This window comes from Amblyomma americanum, chromosome 10, assembly GCF_052857255.1.
Source record: "Amblyomma americanum isolate KBUSLIRL-KWMA chromosome 10, ASM5285725v1, whole genome shotgun sequence".
NCBI lineage: Eukaryota > Metazoa > Arthropoda > Arachnida > Ixodida > Ixodidae > Amblyomma > Amblyomma americanum.
In genome coordinates this window covers 103,691,242-103,707,047 of record NC_135506.1, presented here as the reverse complement: position 1 = coordinate 103,707,047, position 15,806 = coordinate 103,691,242, and the positions used below count along the sequence as shown (strand labels likewise).

The 15,806-nt window shown below is 50.4% G+C and overlaps 2 protein-coding genes across 2 annotated transcripts in view; one reads left to right on the top strand and one right to left on the bottom strand.

Moving 5' to 3' along the window:
• The window catches only part of LOC144108767 (uncharacterized), a 65,048-nt gene extending 57,402 nt beyond the window's left edge, over positions 1-7,646 (bottom strand). The window contains exon 1 of the mRNA XM_077641937.1: positions 7,497-7,646. Within this exon, the coding sequence (XP_077498063.1) occupies positions 7,497-7,646 (150 nt within the window). The remainder of the gene's footprint in view (positions 1-7,496) is intronic.
• LOC144107287 (uncharacterized) lies at positions 32-784 on the top strand. Its single transcript, XM_077640289.1, has one exon. It carries the CDS (start codon positions 32-34, stop codon positions 782-784), a length of 753 nt encoding a protein of 250 aa, XP_077496415.1.
• Positions 7,647-15,806: the final 8,160 nt, after the last annotated feature.

Below are 15,806 nucleotides of genomic sequence, written 5' to 3'. Positions count from 1 at the left end.
AACGTTGACAGCGATAAACAACCATGCGTGCATGCTCGTCTTCGCGACTCATGGAATCCCGGCAAAGCTGTGCAGTGATAATGGCCCACCTTTCAACAGTGCGTGCTTCCGCTCTTTTGCTCCACAGCTCGAAATTGCCCACCTAACTTCAAGCCCGTACTATCCTCGAGGTAACGGCATGGCGGAGCGTGCAGCGCTGGAGGCGAAAAAACTGCTAGCGAAGTGTCCTTTCGCAACCCTCGAATTTTACAGCGCCCTGCTGGAGTGGCGAAACATGCCAAGGGACGAGCAACTAAAGTCGCCCGTTCAAAGGTTGATGGGCCACCTAACAAGGACGCAGTTGCCGGTTCTCCCCCAGCACCTCGAGCCGCAGACTGTGCCACCACAATCCGTTCGCAATCGCCTCCAGGAAATAAGAGAGAAGCAGCGGATGTTCTATAACCGGACGGCCAAGCGTCTACCACATCTTCGCAGCGGGTCTCCATTATCAGTGTACGACACCAAACGCAGAACCTGGTCGCCAGCTGTGGTTGTAGGCCCTGCAGGCACACCTCGGTCGTACACCCTACTTACAGACAACGGACAAGAGCTGCGGCGCAACAGGCAGCATCTCAGTTCCAAAGAAATGCAACCTACGTCGGACACTGAAGGGACAGTTTCTGCGGAGTCGGTATCCCAGCCTGACCACATGGCGGAGCTACAACCTGAGGCCATCCTTCGTAGAAGTGACCGTCTGCGTAGACCGCCACAATGCTACCCCCTGCCAGAGAGACCACAGCATTAGGTCCCTGTCATGTGAATTTGTAAAATTTTTCGCCCTGTTTTTCTCTTCGAAAAGAAGGAAGATGTAAGTATGCGCACTGTCATGTTAACACGTGCCCTCACGGTACGAAGTGCTCATGCTTGTACCTGTCCTTATATAAGCAGCCCCTTGTCTGATAACACACTTTTTTCTCTGCCTGCCAACGGTTCACAGCTGCTAGGTCTGTAGTAGCAGCAGCATATGTCTCACGCAGTACATATGGCAGCCCGCGCAGATGAAGACGACACCAAGGAGCATCCTGGTTGTGCCCCCTCATCGCGCTGGAGCCTCCCGCGACACTGTTACGGCTGGCCGAAGGCAGCGCATAAAACTCTGGCACTACTACCAATAAATAAGTCGATGTTTGCCTCATCCCGCGTCATACTTGTCGACGCGACAAACTTGTGACTTCGGAGGTCAGCTAGAACACGCGCACGCAGCATGGCCAATGCCGACGGCAACGCCTCTGCTTCTTCCGGTGACAGCCTTTCTTGCGACAGTTCTACGCTGTCCCTTCGCCTACCCCTGTTCTGGGCTGCCTATCCTAACCTGCGGCTCACTCAATAAGCAGCCAGTTCACTATTGTCCACATCACCTCCGAGACGAAGAAGTTTCATAACGCAGCTTCAGCACTCCCAGTTTACATTGCTGACAAGGTACGCGATCTTCTCATTATGCCACCCGCCTCGAGGCACTTTGACGTGTTGGCTGCTGCGGTCATCCTTCGAACAACCGCTTTAGAGTACAGCCGCCTGCAAAACATAATCTTTTTCGAAGAAATAGGGGACCGCAAAACTACACAGTTGCTGCGGCGGCCCCAGCAGCTCCTAGGCGAAAAGGCTGCCTCCTTCGTCGAATAATTCTTGCTTAAGCTGTTCCTTCAGCGCTTGCCATCGTCAGTCCTCATGCTACTCGTGCTCACCCACGGTATACCTATTGGACAGCTCACCGTGCTTGCGGATTCAGTCGTGCACTAATCCTGTTTTCGCGCTTCTCTCGGCGCTGTCTCGCTACCTCACACCTCGCCATCACTTCTTCCCTCTATGACCTCTAGCGCCTCGGCGGCCAGTTCTGCGTCCAGCTTACCCGTCTATCTCACCAGGTCACCACACTGTCCATTGCCCATGGTCGCTGTCCTTCTCGCTGCCGGACGTCACCTGATCGGTGTAGCCCAAACAACCTGCTCAAGACGGCAAGTGCTGGTACCACCGCTCCTTCGGGGAAGAGGCACGTCGGTGTGCTCCACCCTTGCGTTTCCAGGGAAAATCCTACGGGCACCACTAGAAGCGGCGGCTTGTGGTGTCGGCACAGAGACAAGCCGCTTATTCTTCATTCGTGATCACACCTCTAGCCTCTATTTTCTTGTCTACGCTTGCGCAGAGCAGAGCGTCCTCCCGCGCCCCCTTACATCATCACCCCCTCGGTGCTCCAGCCCAGAGGTTAAAACCGTTAATATCCTATTGCTAAGTACACAGAGCATGCTTCCACATTACATTTGGGTCTCCGACGTGTAATTTGATGGGTTTCCTAGTCGCAGACGTGTGCTACCCGATCGTAGGAGCTGATTTTCCTGCCTGCGCTTCTATAACTTGCTTGTCAAAGAGCACAACAAGCGTCATGTATACACCACAACGAACCTCACTGCTCAAAGCCTCTCTATTCGAACACCGCTTGCCGTTATGGCCAGCACACCCCAGTTGGCCATTGAGAACCTCCTGGACGAACACCCGTCTCTGCTCCGGCCATCGAAATTACCGCCCGTCAAGCACCAGCTCGCTCATCACATTGTGACCACTTGCCCACGTATACACGCTCGACCCTGCCGCCTTGCTCCAGAACGATTCCAGATTGCCCGCAACGAGGTCGAGCACATTCTTGAGCTTGGCATTATACGACCCACCTTTAGCCCATAGACGTCACATCTACACTTGGTCATCGCTGCATGGCACGACAGTTTTCTCCGATATTTAACTGGTCAAGGCATACCACCAAATTCCCATAAGACCAGCCACTTTATCAAAAACTGGCATTATTACAACCATCCGCCTTTGAATGCACCGCATGTCCTTCGGCCTCCGTAGCTGTGGACAAACGTTTAAACGCTTTCTGGACACCATGATTCGGGTTCTACCCTTCTGCATGGCTTAAAGAGATGACCTCCACGTATTCAGCGGTGTGCTGCAAGTGCTGCTCAGCAGCACTTGCAACTCCTCTGGCACCTTTCCCAGCGTCTTCCCAGCGTCATTAACAGAGTCAAATGTAACTTCGGCAAGTCGGCGCTTGAGTTCCTCGGCCACCATGTCGACCTTTCGGGTATCCGTCCTCTTGCATCCAAAGTTAAGGCTATTCAAGAAGTTCCGCAGCCTTGAATCGACAGACTCCACGAATTTCTTGGCCTTCATACCTCCGCTTTATACCTCACTTGAGGGACACGCTTCAAGGCAAACAAGCACACTCACACACTTACATGGTCTCTCACCGCCCTACATTCTTTCGAAGACGCAAAACCGAAGCTATCAGATTCGCTCTCCTGGCCCATGCGCGTTATGATGCACGTCTACGCCTCACAACCGACATTTCCGACACCGGCGTTAGAGCTATGCTTCATCAGCTGGTGGCTGGTGCCTGGCGCTCTCTATCCTTTTTCTCCCGCAAGTTCTCTGCTGATGAAAGCCGCTACATTACTTTCGGTCGTGAGCTTTTAGCCATCTACATGCCCGTTCGGAATTTTAAGCACCTCCTCGAAGGTCGGCAGTTCCACATTGTCGCCGGCCATAAACCACTGGCTTTTGCCATCAAGCCAGGGAGCGTTCTCGCCATGCGAAATTCATCATCTATCATACGTGGCGGAATTCATGACAGACATCAGCCATGTGAAAGGCCTTGCCAATCTCCAGTGCCCCAGCTGGCACACTATCTGTCTGACGCGCTCTATATGTCATCTGCTCTTTCCTGTGTAAGTCTTGTCGTGTGCGCAACGCCATTCCAAGAAAGCACTGTCACGGGTCACCGCTTCCCTAACCCATGTCGCCTCGTATACCAACCTCGCCTTCGCTACCCTCCCCACAGCACAGCACCAGGGTGCGGATATCGAGGACCCCCTCAAGGCCCCAATATCACTGGCTCTCCGCGAAGTTCATTCGCGCTCCCCCCCTCCCCACCATTTGCGATACTGCGAAAGGAACTCTCCGCCCATTGGCCCCCTCTGCGTTTCGCCACTTTGTTTTCAACGCCCTCCACGATCTGTCCCATCCTGGAATTCATGCAACGCAGCATCTCATCACGCAACGTTAATTCTGGCCTTATATCAACGAAAACGTGCGCTCCTGGTACCGTTCCTACCTTGCCTGTCAGCAATCTAAAGCATTACGACACACGACTTCTTTCGGCTTGGCACGTCCACCACCAGCACGTTTCGACAACGTTGTCAAGATATCGTGGGCGGCTGTGGTGTTGGTTGGCGCCGAAGTTACAATTAATCGGGCCAACCTGCCCACCACTGCACTATCCGTAAGTTCGGAGGGGGAGGAGTGACAAACTTCTCCACCCCGCGTGCGAAAGATTGTGATTCGACTGCTGACCGGCGATAGGGGCCACGCCTGATTAGTCGTTGACCGGAGGCATGAGGCGTAGACAAGTTCCGCAGCGAATTAATTTAATTAGGCAAACAACAACCAAGTATTACAATATGCCCGACAAGGTAGCGCCGTACACAGACGTGACGCAAATAACACAAGCACCAACTGAACGCGTTAACACAACCATTAACACAAAGAAAGAAACATCAGGGCGATTGCTATACAAAAATGTTGCGAGACGGAAATACAGTACAAAGGATTACAACGAGAAAAACAGAAAGCAAAAATGCAAAGATAAAAGAGTTGGTGAGAAACGATGAGTGGTGAGTGGTGAGAAACGATGGCTTAGCTGCGGAGTGGCAAGGTCCGGTCGCAGGGAGCGTCGGGCTGCGGTTGATCGTCGCGGGGCTGATGGGGGCTTGCGGATACGGGCGAACTTGGGCCTCGCGTCTTTGGGACCACCGTCGCCGCGCCCTACGCGTCTGATCTCCGCCTAGGCTCCTTGCCGACCACTTCCCTGGCTGACCTCACTCACGACCGCACGCACCGAAATCTCTAGACCAACAGCTCGCGCGCGGCGTTCCCGTCGCCCTCTTCGCATGGCAAAGAATGAAAAAAAAAACACAGGAAAAAAGACTCTTCAGGAGCCACGCACAGGGGAATGCAGCTCTCAAAAAGAAAAAAAGAACACATGAAGGAATATCGAAAAAATTCGATACAATGCCTTAATCCCACGAGGAGTCATTGGGGGCCGCGAACAGTCCCGGGGCATTCAATCCGCTTCTGCTGTACCCAACACGTGCAAGTGCCTGCCACCTGTATGGCAACAATGCTAGGAGGGGAGGGGGGGAGTAGTTTTGAGTGACCCCTCCAGCGCTATGGTGAGAATGCCGTTCCCCCGCGGGGGAGGGGGGAAAAAGTCGTCGACGCCGCTCCGCGACTTGTTTCTGGGAAACAAAGGTCAAAGCTGGACAGGGCAGGCATGAACTTTGTGACAAACGTACACATCGATATCATGGGCTCTTGGGCACCTTCTGCTTCATATTCCATCTACCTACGTATATCGATCCTTTCACTCGCTGGCCCGAAGCTCTCTCCATGTCGAATGCCACAAGTGACATCATCGCCAGAACATTCGTCGGCGGCTGAGTGTAACGATACGGGGTTCCCTCGACTGTGATCGCCGATCGTGGCCCCCAGTTTCAATCTTCCGTTTCAAGAACGTTGTGACTCTGCTTGAAACTTCTCTAATTCGCACTGCCGCTTACCATTCCATCGCCAAGGAAAGGATTAAATGATTCCATTTGTCGATGAAGCACAACCGGATATTACTCACTGGACTGTATCTCTACCAGTTATTCTGCTCAGCCACAGGGCTACTTTGAAACAATATCTCCCCTGCACTCCGGCAAAACTTGTCTGCGGATCGCCCCTGCATCTTCCTGGTGAATTTTTTTACATCACTCTTTCGACTCCGAGCCCCGATCCTACTGATTACTTGACGAAGCTGCGAGATTTTGTGGCAATCTCCGACCTTCTGCACCTCGACACCAGACTCGTCCATCTTCGCACGTTCCTCCAGAGCTTGCGGCTCGCACTAACGCTTTCGTCCGGCGAGGCTCCGTCCGCAAACCGCTTCAGCGTGCCTACAATGGCCCGTTAATTTTTTTAGAATAACAATCAAAGATTTTTATCGTGGTCATTCACTGACGGTCTCACTCCATTTCAATCGACCGCCTGAAGGCAGGCTTTATAGAGGACTTTCTCCTCAGTGCACCTTCCAGTGCGGTTTCTCTGCCCCAAACGGCCGGCTCCTCACCTACGCCATCTTCCAGTGCTCCCCTACAAGAGAGAGATGTCTCGTTCCAGCTCGCAACTCCACCGCGCTCCTTCACTAGCGGGGGGGGGGGGGTGAGGGGGGGAGGGGGAGGGGCTGCTCCAGCAGCAGCACCAGTCTCATGCAGCACATACGGCAGCGACCGCAGATAAAGAGGACACGGAGGAGCACCCTGGTTGGGCCCCCTCCTCGCGCTCCAGCTTCGCGCGAGTCTGTTCTGGCTGGCTCAACGCAGCGGATCGAACTGACACTACTGCCAATAAATCAGTCCATGTTTCCCTCATACCTGCCTCATACTTGAACCGACAGGTTCAGTCACTAGACATATTCATACATCAGTGCGTCATCTTTGAAAGTAGAAAGCAATCTGTCAGTTTATTACCATTGCTGGCGCAATGCTAGCATCTGCCTTTTAAAAACGTTTTTCAATAGCTCATTGTACCGAAAACCTTACATTGTACGCCGAACACATAACTCAGCACATCGATCATCGGCCTTAAGATTCCCGCCCACGCTCCCACACCACTACATTCTCTGGCTCGTTTTTGTATGACAGCAACACTTCATGAGGTCTGACCTGCCCACCGTGTTTGTGTGAAGCTTGACCTTGAAGGTGACCATGGCAAAGCCTAGGATAGCAACAGCCCATTCAAAAATAAAACAAATATCGTCGAGAGGGGGGGGGGGGGTTGAATCCGTAGCGGCGCGAAAAGATCAGCTTCACTGGCTAATGCACGAGGGCACTGCTTTCGCCGCGCCCGATCACGCCTTGTTTTAAAGAGCAACACACACTCGCCCTGTGCACTGCACATCTTGGTCGTCAACAACTTCCATCTGCGGCATGAACAGATCAGATCAGCTCAACCTTGGTCAGAGCTTAATCCTAGTTTAACACCGTCGCGAGATGTACCGACCACTCAGTAAAGCAAAATCATGAGCCAACCAAGCTAAACACACGCGCGGCTACTGGGGTTAGCTAAGTTAAATCTCTGCCACTTTCTTTTTTCCTGAGCAGTGTCTGACTGAAACGGCATTGGTTTTTGGCATTGCAACTTGGTTGAGCCTCAATCGCTAATCAATTCTCTTATTCAACACCACTAATACATGTCGCAGAGTCTATCGTTTAAAGTGATAACCTTCGTGTCAGTTTAATTATTACTCTACTGCTTTTTTACAATCCTTCATAACAGAGGCGCGACTGGATGTCTTGCACTTATTGTTAGGTTTGTGATTCTCGATATGCAAATCTGCTGTATTTCCACTCGAGCACCGCGGTCACCTTGTCGCCGGCAGAGTACTGCCCCAAGGCACCCTCCGAGTTGACCACGAAGAGCTCTTGATTGTCCACCGCATCCACGGTGACGCAGAGGCCAGCACCGCTGACGAGTACCAGCGCCGACAGCAACACGAACCGCTCTAGGCGGCACATTGTCTCTGTCTTCGCCTGCAGATAATTCCAAGTAAAAAGTGTAAGCGGCAAAAACGTCTATATTAGTAAGAGAGAGAACTGAGGGGTGGTTGATTGATTCTGTATCTTAAAGATATAAAATTTTACCTTAATTTGAGATGAGCTACATAGCTTTTTATTTATTTGTATATACACATATTGCCCTGGTGGCGTTACAGTTCGAAGAGAGGGGGGAGGCGTGGTAAACAAACACTTGATGGCACCAAAGCCACAGATTAAATATGCTCATAACTCCAACATACCGCCCTAGCTTACCTAATTACCTTGTTTTCTGTCTGTGTCGGTTACTTCTCGTAAGTATGGCTCGAGGTTATTTTTCAACCTCTTCAGACAAGCGGCGCAGATCTATTTCGAGCTCAGCTTGGAAATGACAGTTGAAAATCCATGTAAAGCTGAACATTTTCCACTCTGCAAATAACATGACGCCGGCAAGTGAGGCATGACCGCTTTAAAAACATTTAATACACTGATTAACTAGCATAAGACTTCTTTTTATTGTTATCATTCAAAAGATGTACAACGGAAACCATGAAATCAGTTCTAACTCACCATGTAGACATATAAAAAGCAGACAGAGACTGTGTAATAATTAATATTTGTGCGAGGCAGCAATGGTTGCTGTGCTACCTAGGTTTGTTACCTCCAAAAGTTTGATAATGCAAAGATCTAACCTCCACTGTCTAATTGTTCGCAACCGAAAGCCTTTCGTTGATTTAGGACTTCTGTTGATACCGTAACGAAACTCGGTTCATCGCTTGAACGGGCGGTCCGTGTAGCGCACTAATTTCACCTTGAGTGAAATAAATTACGCGGACTTATTAGAGAGTAAATCTTGATAAATAATGAGAAAATTTAAAAATATTACAATGGCAATCTATAAAGCATATTGATGCCTTTGCAGTGCGTTTTAATATCTCTTAAATGCACCTCTTTCCACGAGTACTTATATATGCGAAGTTTAATTGTCCCGTGTCGTCTCTTTGCGCTATAAATGTTTGTTATTTTGTGAACATTTCAATTGCGACCTAGTCTCTGCCTTCATCGTCATAAGAAGCCTAAGTCCGCACCTGCAGGGCAAAGGCCATTACCATGTCTCTCCAATTAACCCTGTCCTGTGCCAGCTGCGGCAACCCTATCCCCACAAAGATCTTAAAATCATCCGTCCACTTAACTTTCTGCCGCCCTCGCCCTTGCTCCGCTTCTCTTTTTTTGTAATCCAGTCTGTTACCCTTAAGGACCATCGGTCATCTTGCCTCCGCATTACTTGCGCTGCCCAAGCCGATTTCTCTATTTTGCCTTTCACAAGAAGGTCATTAGCCTGCCCTAGTTCCCTCACCAATTCTACCTGCTTCCGGTCTTCCGGAAAAACTGTATGTTGTGACAGCGAACGTGCCAGAGAACACTACAGGTCGATCGAAAAGGCATCGGACTCGTTCCACTGTCAACCCGCCCACTTCCGCTTTTTCAATGAAGGGAACGATGAAAACTGTGAGCTACAACTAGAGGCAATAAAAATTTTGTATAAAAGTAAAGAAAGATTGCCGCTTGATTTAATAGAAGCACATTTTATCACTAAGAAAAGCGACGCGTACAGTAGCACTAGTTAGCTCTCCCTTTGACAAAGTCAATTCTGATTGATAGAGATAAAGAGATTTATTTTCGTTATCCTAGAATGCATTCCTTACGGCCATAATGCTCTTGTGCTCACTGCCTTCTTTATGAATCAATGTAAGTGTGCGTTTTATAAATTTCGTTAGAATCAGCGCTCTACCTGTCATGTCCATCTGTGTGCTCGTCCGAAGCGAGTAGTGGTGAATTACTGCTCTAGATTTTTGGTATTTATCCGGTGTGTCCTCTGTGGTGCCCGAAATTCCTTCCGCTTGCCACGTATAAGGAAATCCTAAACCATCACAAATTAGGCCGAGCGGTACTTCCAAAAGCAAGTAAGCAGCTAACCAAAAACGAAGAGGTTGCGTGGCGCAAGCTCCAAACCGGAGTATTCCCTAACCCTCAGCTTTATAGCAAGCGGCACCCTGAGATTTTCAGCCCCAGGTGCAAACGTTGCGACGGCATAGCGGATATGATCCATATGGTATGGACCTGTCCGAGCTTTGGACAACTTGACCGAACAGATGAGTCCGGGGAGGCACTGCTTCACAACGAGGACGAAACTAAACAACGAGAAGTCATCCGTCTCGCCCTTGCCGCTGCTGAGATCCAAGAGATCCCGGTCGACGGCTGAGGGGGAGGACATGGCTGGGACCGAGCGGTGCCTCGGATACCCATCATCCTTTTGACGGGTGGTAATAAATGTTATTTCTCTCTCTCTCCGCTTGCGGCTGAGCTAATGTCGGGGAGATATTTTTGTGGGGTGTCTAGCGGTGTTTAGACCCTGCACTCAGTGGCAGCACCAAAGGCGAGCCGTCCACGCGATCGCGTGGCCGCCTCCATCCTGCTTCCTCTTTTGACGCTCGGAAGGGGCCGGTAGGAAAGAGCCGCGGTATGCCACGACTCCCACAAGAGAGAGCTTCCTCAGGCGCGCCAGAGGCAATGTGAATCCCTGCACCCTACCTCTTCGAATCGTTGCTTCCACCTACTGGGAGCTAATTTGCGCTACTTTCTCTTTTCGCATTGTTGTAGACCTGGTTACTCAGCAGGTCTATGCAGCCGGACAGGACGCTGGGCCCCGGGCTGGCAGGCTCTGCATCTGAGGCCGCGTGCGAGACGAGGAGGGCGCCTGCGAAAGCCGGCATTCTCTGCACACAAGACACCCATCATCAGCTCATGCTCGCTGTGTTCCTGGAACCGCCCTCATTGCCGTATGCGATGGTATGGGGACGAAGTTCGGTAGCTCACTCTCCGGTCGCGGGCCGGCTGTATGAACCACCGCGCAATGTTAGCCGTGGCCGTCGCTGAAACGCTAGGGGTCGTAAAAGAAGGGGGGCTCGGTCTCTTCGACCGGGTGTCTTACGGTGCTCCGAGTACAGGAAATACACCGCACTGTGTATCTGCACGTGCCGAGTGGCCACGAGACCTCCCGCACCAGGCGCCGCCAGGGTCGGCATGGGGCATATTCGGCAATCTCGCCAAGTTCGGAGATTGTGATGTCGGGTCAAGGACCTACACGTAGTATGTCCGTCCGTACGCAAACTCACGTGTCTGGTGTTCCTCCGTCGGTTGCTCGATCTCGAGCTGTTTTGGTAACCAACGCCGCTGTGTGCGGAATCTCACGCGTTCGGAATTCTCTCATTCACCCATCGAACTCGCTGGCTTCGGGTAATATATCAGTCTGTAAGTTCGCTCGCAGCTGCGCAATCCTGCGCGGGTGTCGTTACCGCTTCCACAGCAACTTCTTCTGGAAGTAACTTTAGGTGTCCGACAGGAATAAGTCCACTGATTTAGCCCGACCTTGGGCTTTTCAGCCGATAGTTCAGTCGCGAAAAATTCTCAGCAATCAGAAAGGGTTGCATCCATTTGGGTGCTGCACCGGCCGCGAAACCTGCGGTTACATCGCTGAGTGCGCGATTGCGCTTCAGAACGATGTCTCCCACCTGAAAGTCCGCGTCCCTGTCCGCGCGATCACTCTGGCCATTTGACTTGGCCTGGCTTTCTCGGGACTGGGGTTTCCTCCATAAAGGCATTTGGCAAGCGCTCGTGGAATCGGCTTCGCAGTCGCCGACTCTCCCGTGACTCCGCGGACATCATCCGACCCGCCGATCAGAGTTGTGTATGTAGGCGTGCTACGCTGCCTGCGAAACGTGAGAAAGGCCGATGTGAAACCGGTTGGAGTACTGTGCTGAGCAAAGGAGGTTACGTCCAAGGGCGGATCCCAAAAATTGTCCGATCTCTCATATGCGCCCAGGAGAGGCCTGATATCTTGACTTCGACGCCCGCTCACATTGGACAGAGAATCCGTGCCCGTGGATTTCTGCTGCCGGTGCCTAATGCAGCACGCGTATCACGGAAAACATTCGATGTGAAATACGTGGAATTTTCAGTGATCAGCCGCTCAGAACGCCATAGCCTTGGGAGATCCTAGCGTGTGATTTCATAGGGCTACTATCGCGCAACAAAAGATAGTACAAATACCTGCTTGTAGTCATGTATCGCTTTAGTCGGATCACTGAATTGTACTAGCGGCGAAGAGTGACATAGCGTGTTCCTACTAGGTATATACGTAGCCTTTATTCCTGACCAAGCGGCGAACCCACAAAGCTTGTTCTATGTTTTCGGAGCGCTCCCGTAAAAATCGGCGCCGTGACAGTGCCGCATCACGGCGCTCCGCAGTATGCGCTGAATACACGTTTTGAAGCGTTCATCTGAGGCCTCTTTGTACACAACATATTTTAGCAAGGCTCCATCATAGTCTAACAGGAAATTTGATAATTCACTCGTCGTAATACCAACAACTCTATAGTGAGCGCAAGCAACACTGCCAGTGGCTTCCCAGCGCAACTCGGCCTTACTCGAAGGAGGGTCCCTCCTTTCACTAAGCCGATTGTTAAACTACTTGCAAAATGAGTCTTCCTGCTGAGCCTTCACAAGCTTTTCGCCGCTGAGTGCAACGTGTGGGGGATCGTCCTTCTAACGAGGTGGATGTGCTCTCGAGCTCCTTCCACACGGGGAGTGACAGCTGCCACTCTGCCTCCTCCTCATCCTAGCCCGAGGATGTCAGTGACCAGCGCCCGTGGCAGCGCATCCACGATTACATTTTTAGTCCCTTTGCGGTAGCGCACACTTCGAACTGGAAGCATTTAAGTGCCAGGGTCCACTGCGCAAGTCTCATGCCGGGATCACGCAGGCGTTTTAGACAGGTTGAGAACATCTGGTCGGTGTCGGCCGAGAACGTTTCTCCTTCTACGTACATCTTGAACCTTCGGAGTGCGCGGATGATGTCAAAGCTTTCCTTTTTGTCGATGAGTAATTGCGTTCTGCCGGCGTCAGTGTGTTGCAAATGCTACGGGTCGCATTTATCCCCCTCCATTTGAAGGTGCACTGCACCCACTGCTATACCGAAGGAACCTGTCTGGATAACAAATGGGCTGTTGAGGTAGGGCAGCTTCAAAGCTATTATCTCAGCGATAGCGTGCCAGTGCTGAAAAAAGCTCTTTTCCTGGCAGTCTCCACAGGTCTATGGAGAAAACTTTCTCAGCAACCTTTGTAAGGCCGCTTCTAATCGCACGTAGTTCGGAATGAAGTAGCGATACTATCCATTATGCCAAGATAAATGCGCGGACACATCATATCTTTAGACCCAAGAAAGTCCAGGATTACCCGAAGCTTCTCCGGACCAGGAGACACCTCACTCTGTTGTACTCGATAGCAAAGCAACCTCACCTGAGCCGGACAGATTTGTGCAGCTTTGCGACATTGAGCGCGATACCAGCGACCTTAAGCTGTCCCCGGACATCTCTCCTGAAGGGGATCGACGTGCTCCTCGAAAGATTCAGAGTAGAAAATTACATCGTCCAGGTAAGGGAGAGCGTGACGCCATCTGGCGTAACCTTGCGAACGGTCAATCACCGTTTGGAATGTGCTCAAAGCTACAGACCAACCCAAGGACATTCTCTTTACGCAAAACAGACCTTTTTTTCACGTGAAAGCCGTTTTCACTGGTCGCGCGTCACATTTCGAAACCCGGAAGGGGAGGAAGAAAACGGGCAGAAATGTAGAGGTTGCGAAATTCTACGTTCGACACCCCCCTCCCTTCATGAAGACCCCGTAGCAATACCAACCCCAAAGCAGTACCTGCCACGTGTACTGCTACACTTCACCAGGGTCCAATGCAATGGACACCCACTCGAAGTTGAAGCCGGCAGCCGCTCCAAAGAGCAGAACAGAACGTGTCACAGCCCGGCGGCGTGCTGCTGGTCCTTTGATGATTAAGCGGGTCGTCTATCGTAAGCCTTCGTTCGCTAAGTGTGCTGTTTTGTGGCTTTCTTTCACAGTCTTTTACCTCTTCTTGCGTTTTTAGTTTCTTTCGTAGCCTACCTGTGGCTGTTCATTTCTTTTAATTTTAAAAACGGGTGTGACGACAGAGAAAAAGAGCGGCTCCACGACTTTCGTGTTCGCCTCGTGTGCCTCCTGACACCAGAAACCATGTCTTCACTAGTAACCTTCGCCCTAAGGGCTGCCCGGAATTCGTTACTGGCTGCAAAGGTTTCTACCCTCATCCTCAGATCATATCACTTGCATACCCTTGTCCTATCTCATGTCTCCCCTCCTTCGCCCTCCACTCAGGTCTTCTTTTCCTCACCCTTGTCCACGAATTTTCATGCGCCCGTCGTCCCTCACCCTCAGCTCATCGAGTGTAGCCCGCATGAGGTCAGGGTGAGGACGCCCTCATAAGGGCTCGCCCTCGTAGGGATGCCCAGGTCTCGTCACCACTACGTGACATCGGGTAGAAGTGCGTCACGGCCTACCGGGCACCGCCGGTAGGCCGTGACGCCAGCACCTTTGCGTTTGTCATCGTAGGCTCGGTCAGGAGTACATGGAGGCAGACAACGTCTTCGAGGAAAGCTACCCGAGTCGACCCCTTAGCAGACCTTATTCGGCAGTGAAGACAATCTTCCACGTATAGGATGAACCCGACAAGTGCATAAAACCCGGCCATCCTGCAGCAGCCGTGGGTGCCGCCAACTTTCAATGGCTCCTCGGGATTATCAAGATAATTCGCTGGACCGATTTGAGCGCGTGGCATATTTCAACAGTTGGTGACGATGCGAAAAAATATAACATTTCTAACTTCTGGACACAGTACATACGTGGTATGAAAACCACAAGTCTTCTCTAGAGACATGGGGGCTATTCAAGAAGGAGATGTTGAAGGCGTTGGCTTTAGCGTTGTGAGGAAAGAAAAATCCTATATTTCGTCGAGTTTAGGGTCCAGCTCTCGAACGATTGCGTGCTCAGTTGCGCCGAAGCAATCACCCCCACAAGGCAAAAAAATAAAAATTTTCAATGGGGGACGGCGAGGGCTAATTTTTTGACGACCTCGTAGGCAGGCTAACCAGAACCGTCGCAAAATTCACGCAAGAAGCCTCCACGATAACAAAACAACAAAAATTAAAATAAATAAACAAACCAAATATTAAAAATAAAAAATCAATTGAATTAAAGAAATGTAACATGAAGGCAGAACGAGAGAAAAAGAATATGCTTTCGAAGGCGATGGTGGCCTATGAGAACATATTTTTCAGATATCCAGAATGTTTTCTAGATTTACTTAGCCTTCCTTGCATTTGCTGCATTCCTCAATTTGTTTGCTTGAATGTAGATGCTTGTCCCAATGGCTTTTTGTCGGCGCACCCAACATCGTCATGATGTTAAATAAACATGATTGATTGATTGATTGATTGATAGATTGATTGATTGATTGTTTGCACCTTCCACAATGCTCAGCTATAGGTTTCTTCGGGAACTTAACTGTTCACACTTGTCACATGGTCGCGACGGGGCCATTTTGTGCATATTGCCAAACCGCGTAACAAGGTTCAGCGTGATTTTTCAAAATCTGCTATGCGCTATTGCACTGTGATTGGCTCATAACGCTCATGTTGAGCCATTTTTGAAAGTCCTGCAGTGCCGAGACGGCAATCGACGTGCGAAGGCTGAGACCACATTTGATTTGAATACATTTCTTTACTTCTTGAATTGTATTTCCAGATTCCCTGCTTGGCACCTGTGCTAAGCTCTCCTGCATGACATGCTTTGAACTCTAGTAGTTTTTCTTCTTGCAGGATTCTCTGTTTAAAAAACAATAGCTTAGTTTTTAAAATCGACATCTGTGAGATTATAACAAAACGGTCATACTGTAAGCGAGCGGCTTATATAATTAATTTGTGCAGCGAACAAAGGGCGCCAAGAAATGAGTCACCGATCCTTTTAGTGCCAGTGGTTTTGAAACAAGAAAAGGAATTCCTTTGTGAACCAAGTAGTGTGAGCGGAGAGTTCAAGTAGAATTCTTTAAAACTGCAAAAATATTTAACAAAAACTGGACGCGATATTAAAATTTGTATGATGGCATTTCCAAGGTGCAAGAGCCATATGATTCAGTCTGTATTTGCCACCAAAGTCTTGTAACAGTCCTTGCACTGTGTAGTAGTAAATGGTTACCACAGT

Coding starts and splice junctions, on each gene's coding strand:
- LOC144107287 (XM_077640289.1), top strand. CDS start 32: ATGCTCGTCTTCGCGACTCATGGAATCCCGGCAAAGCTGTGCAGTGAT.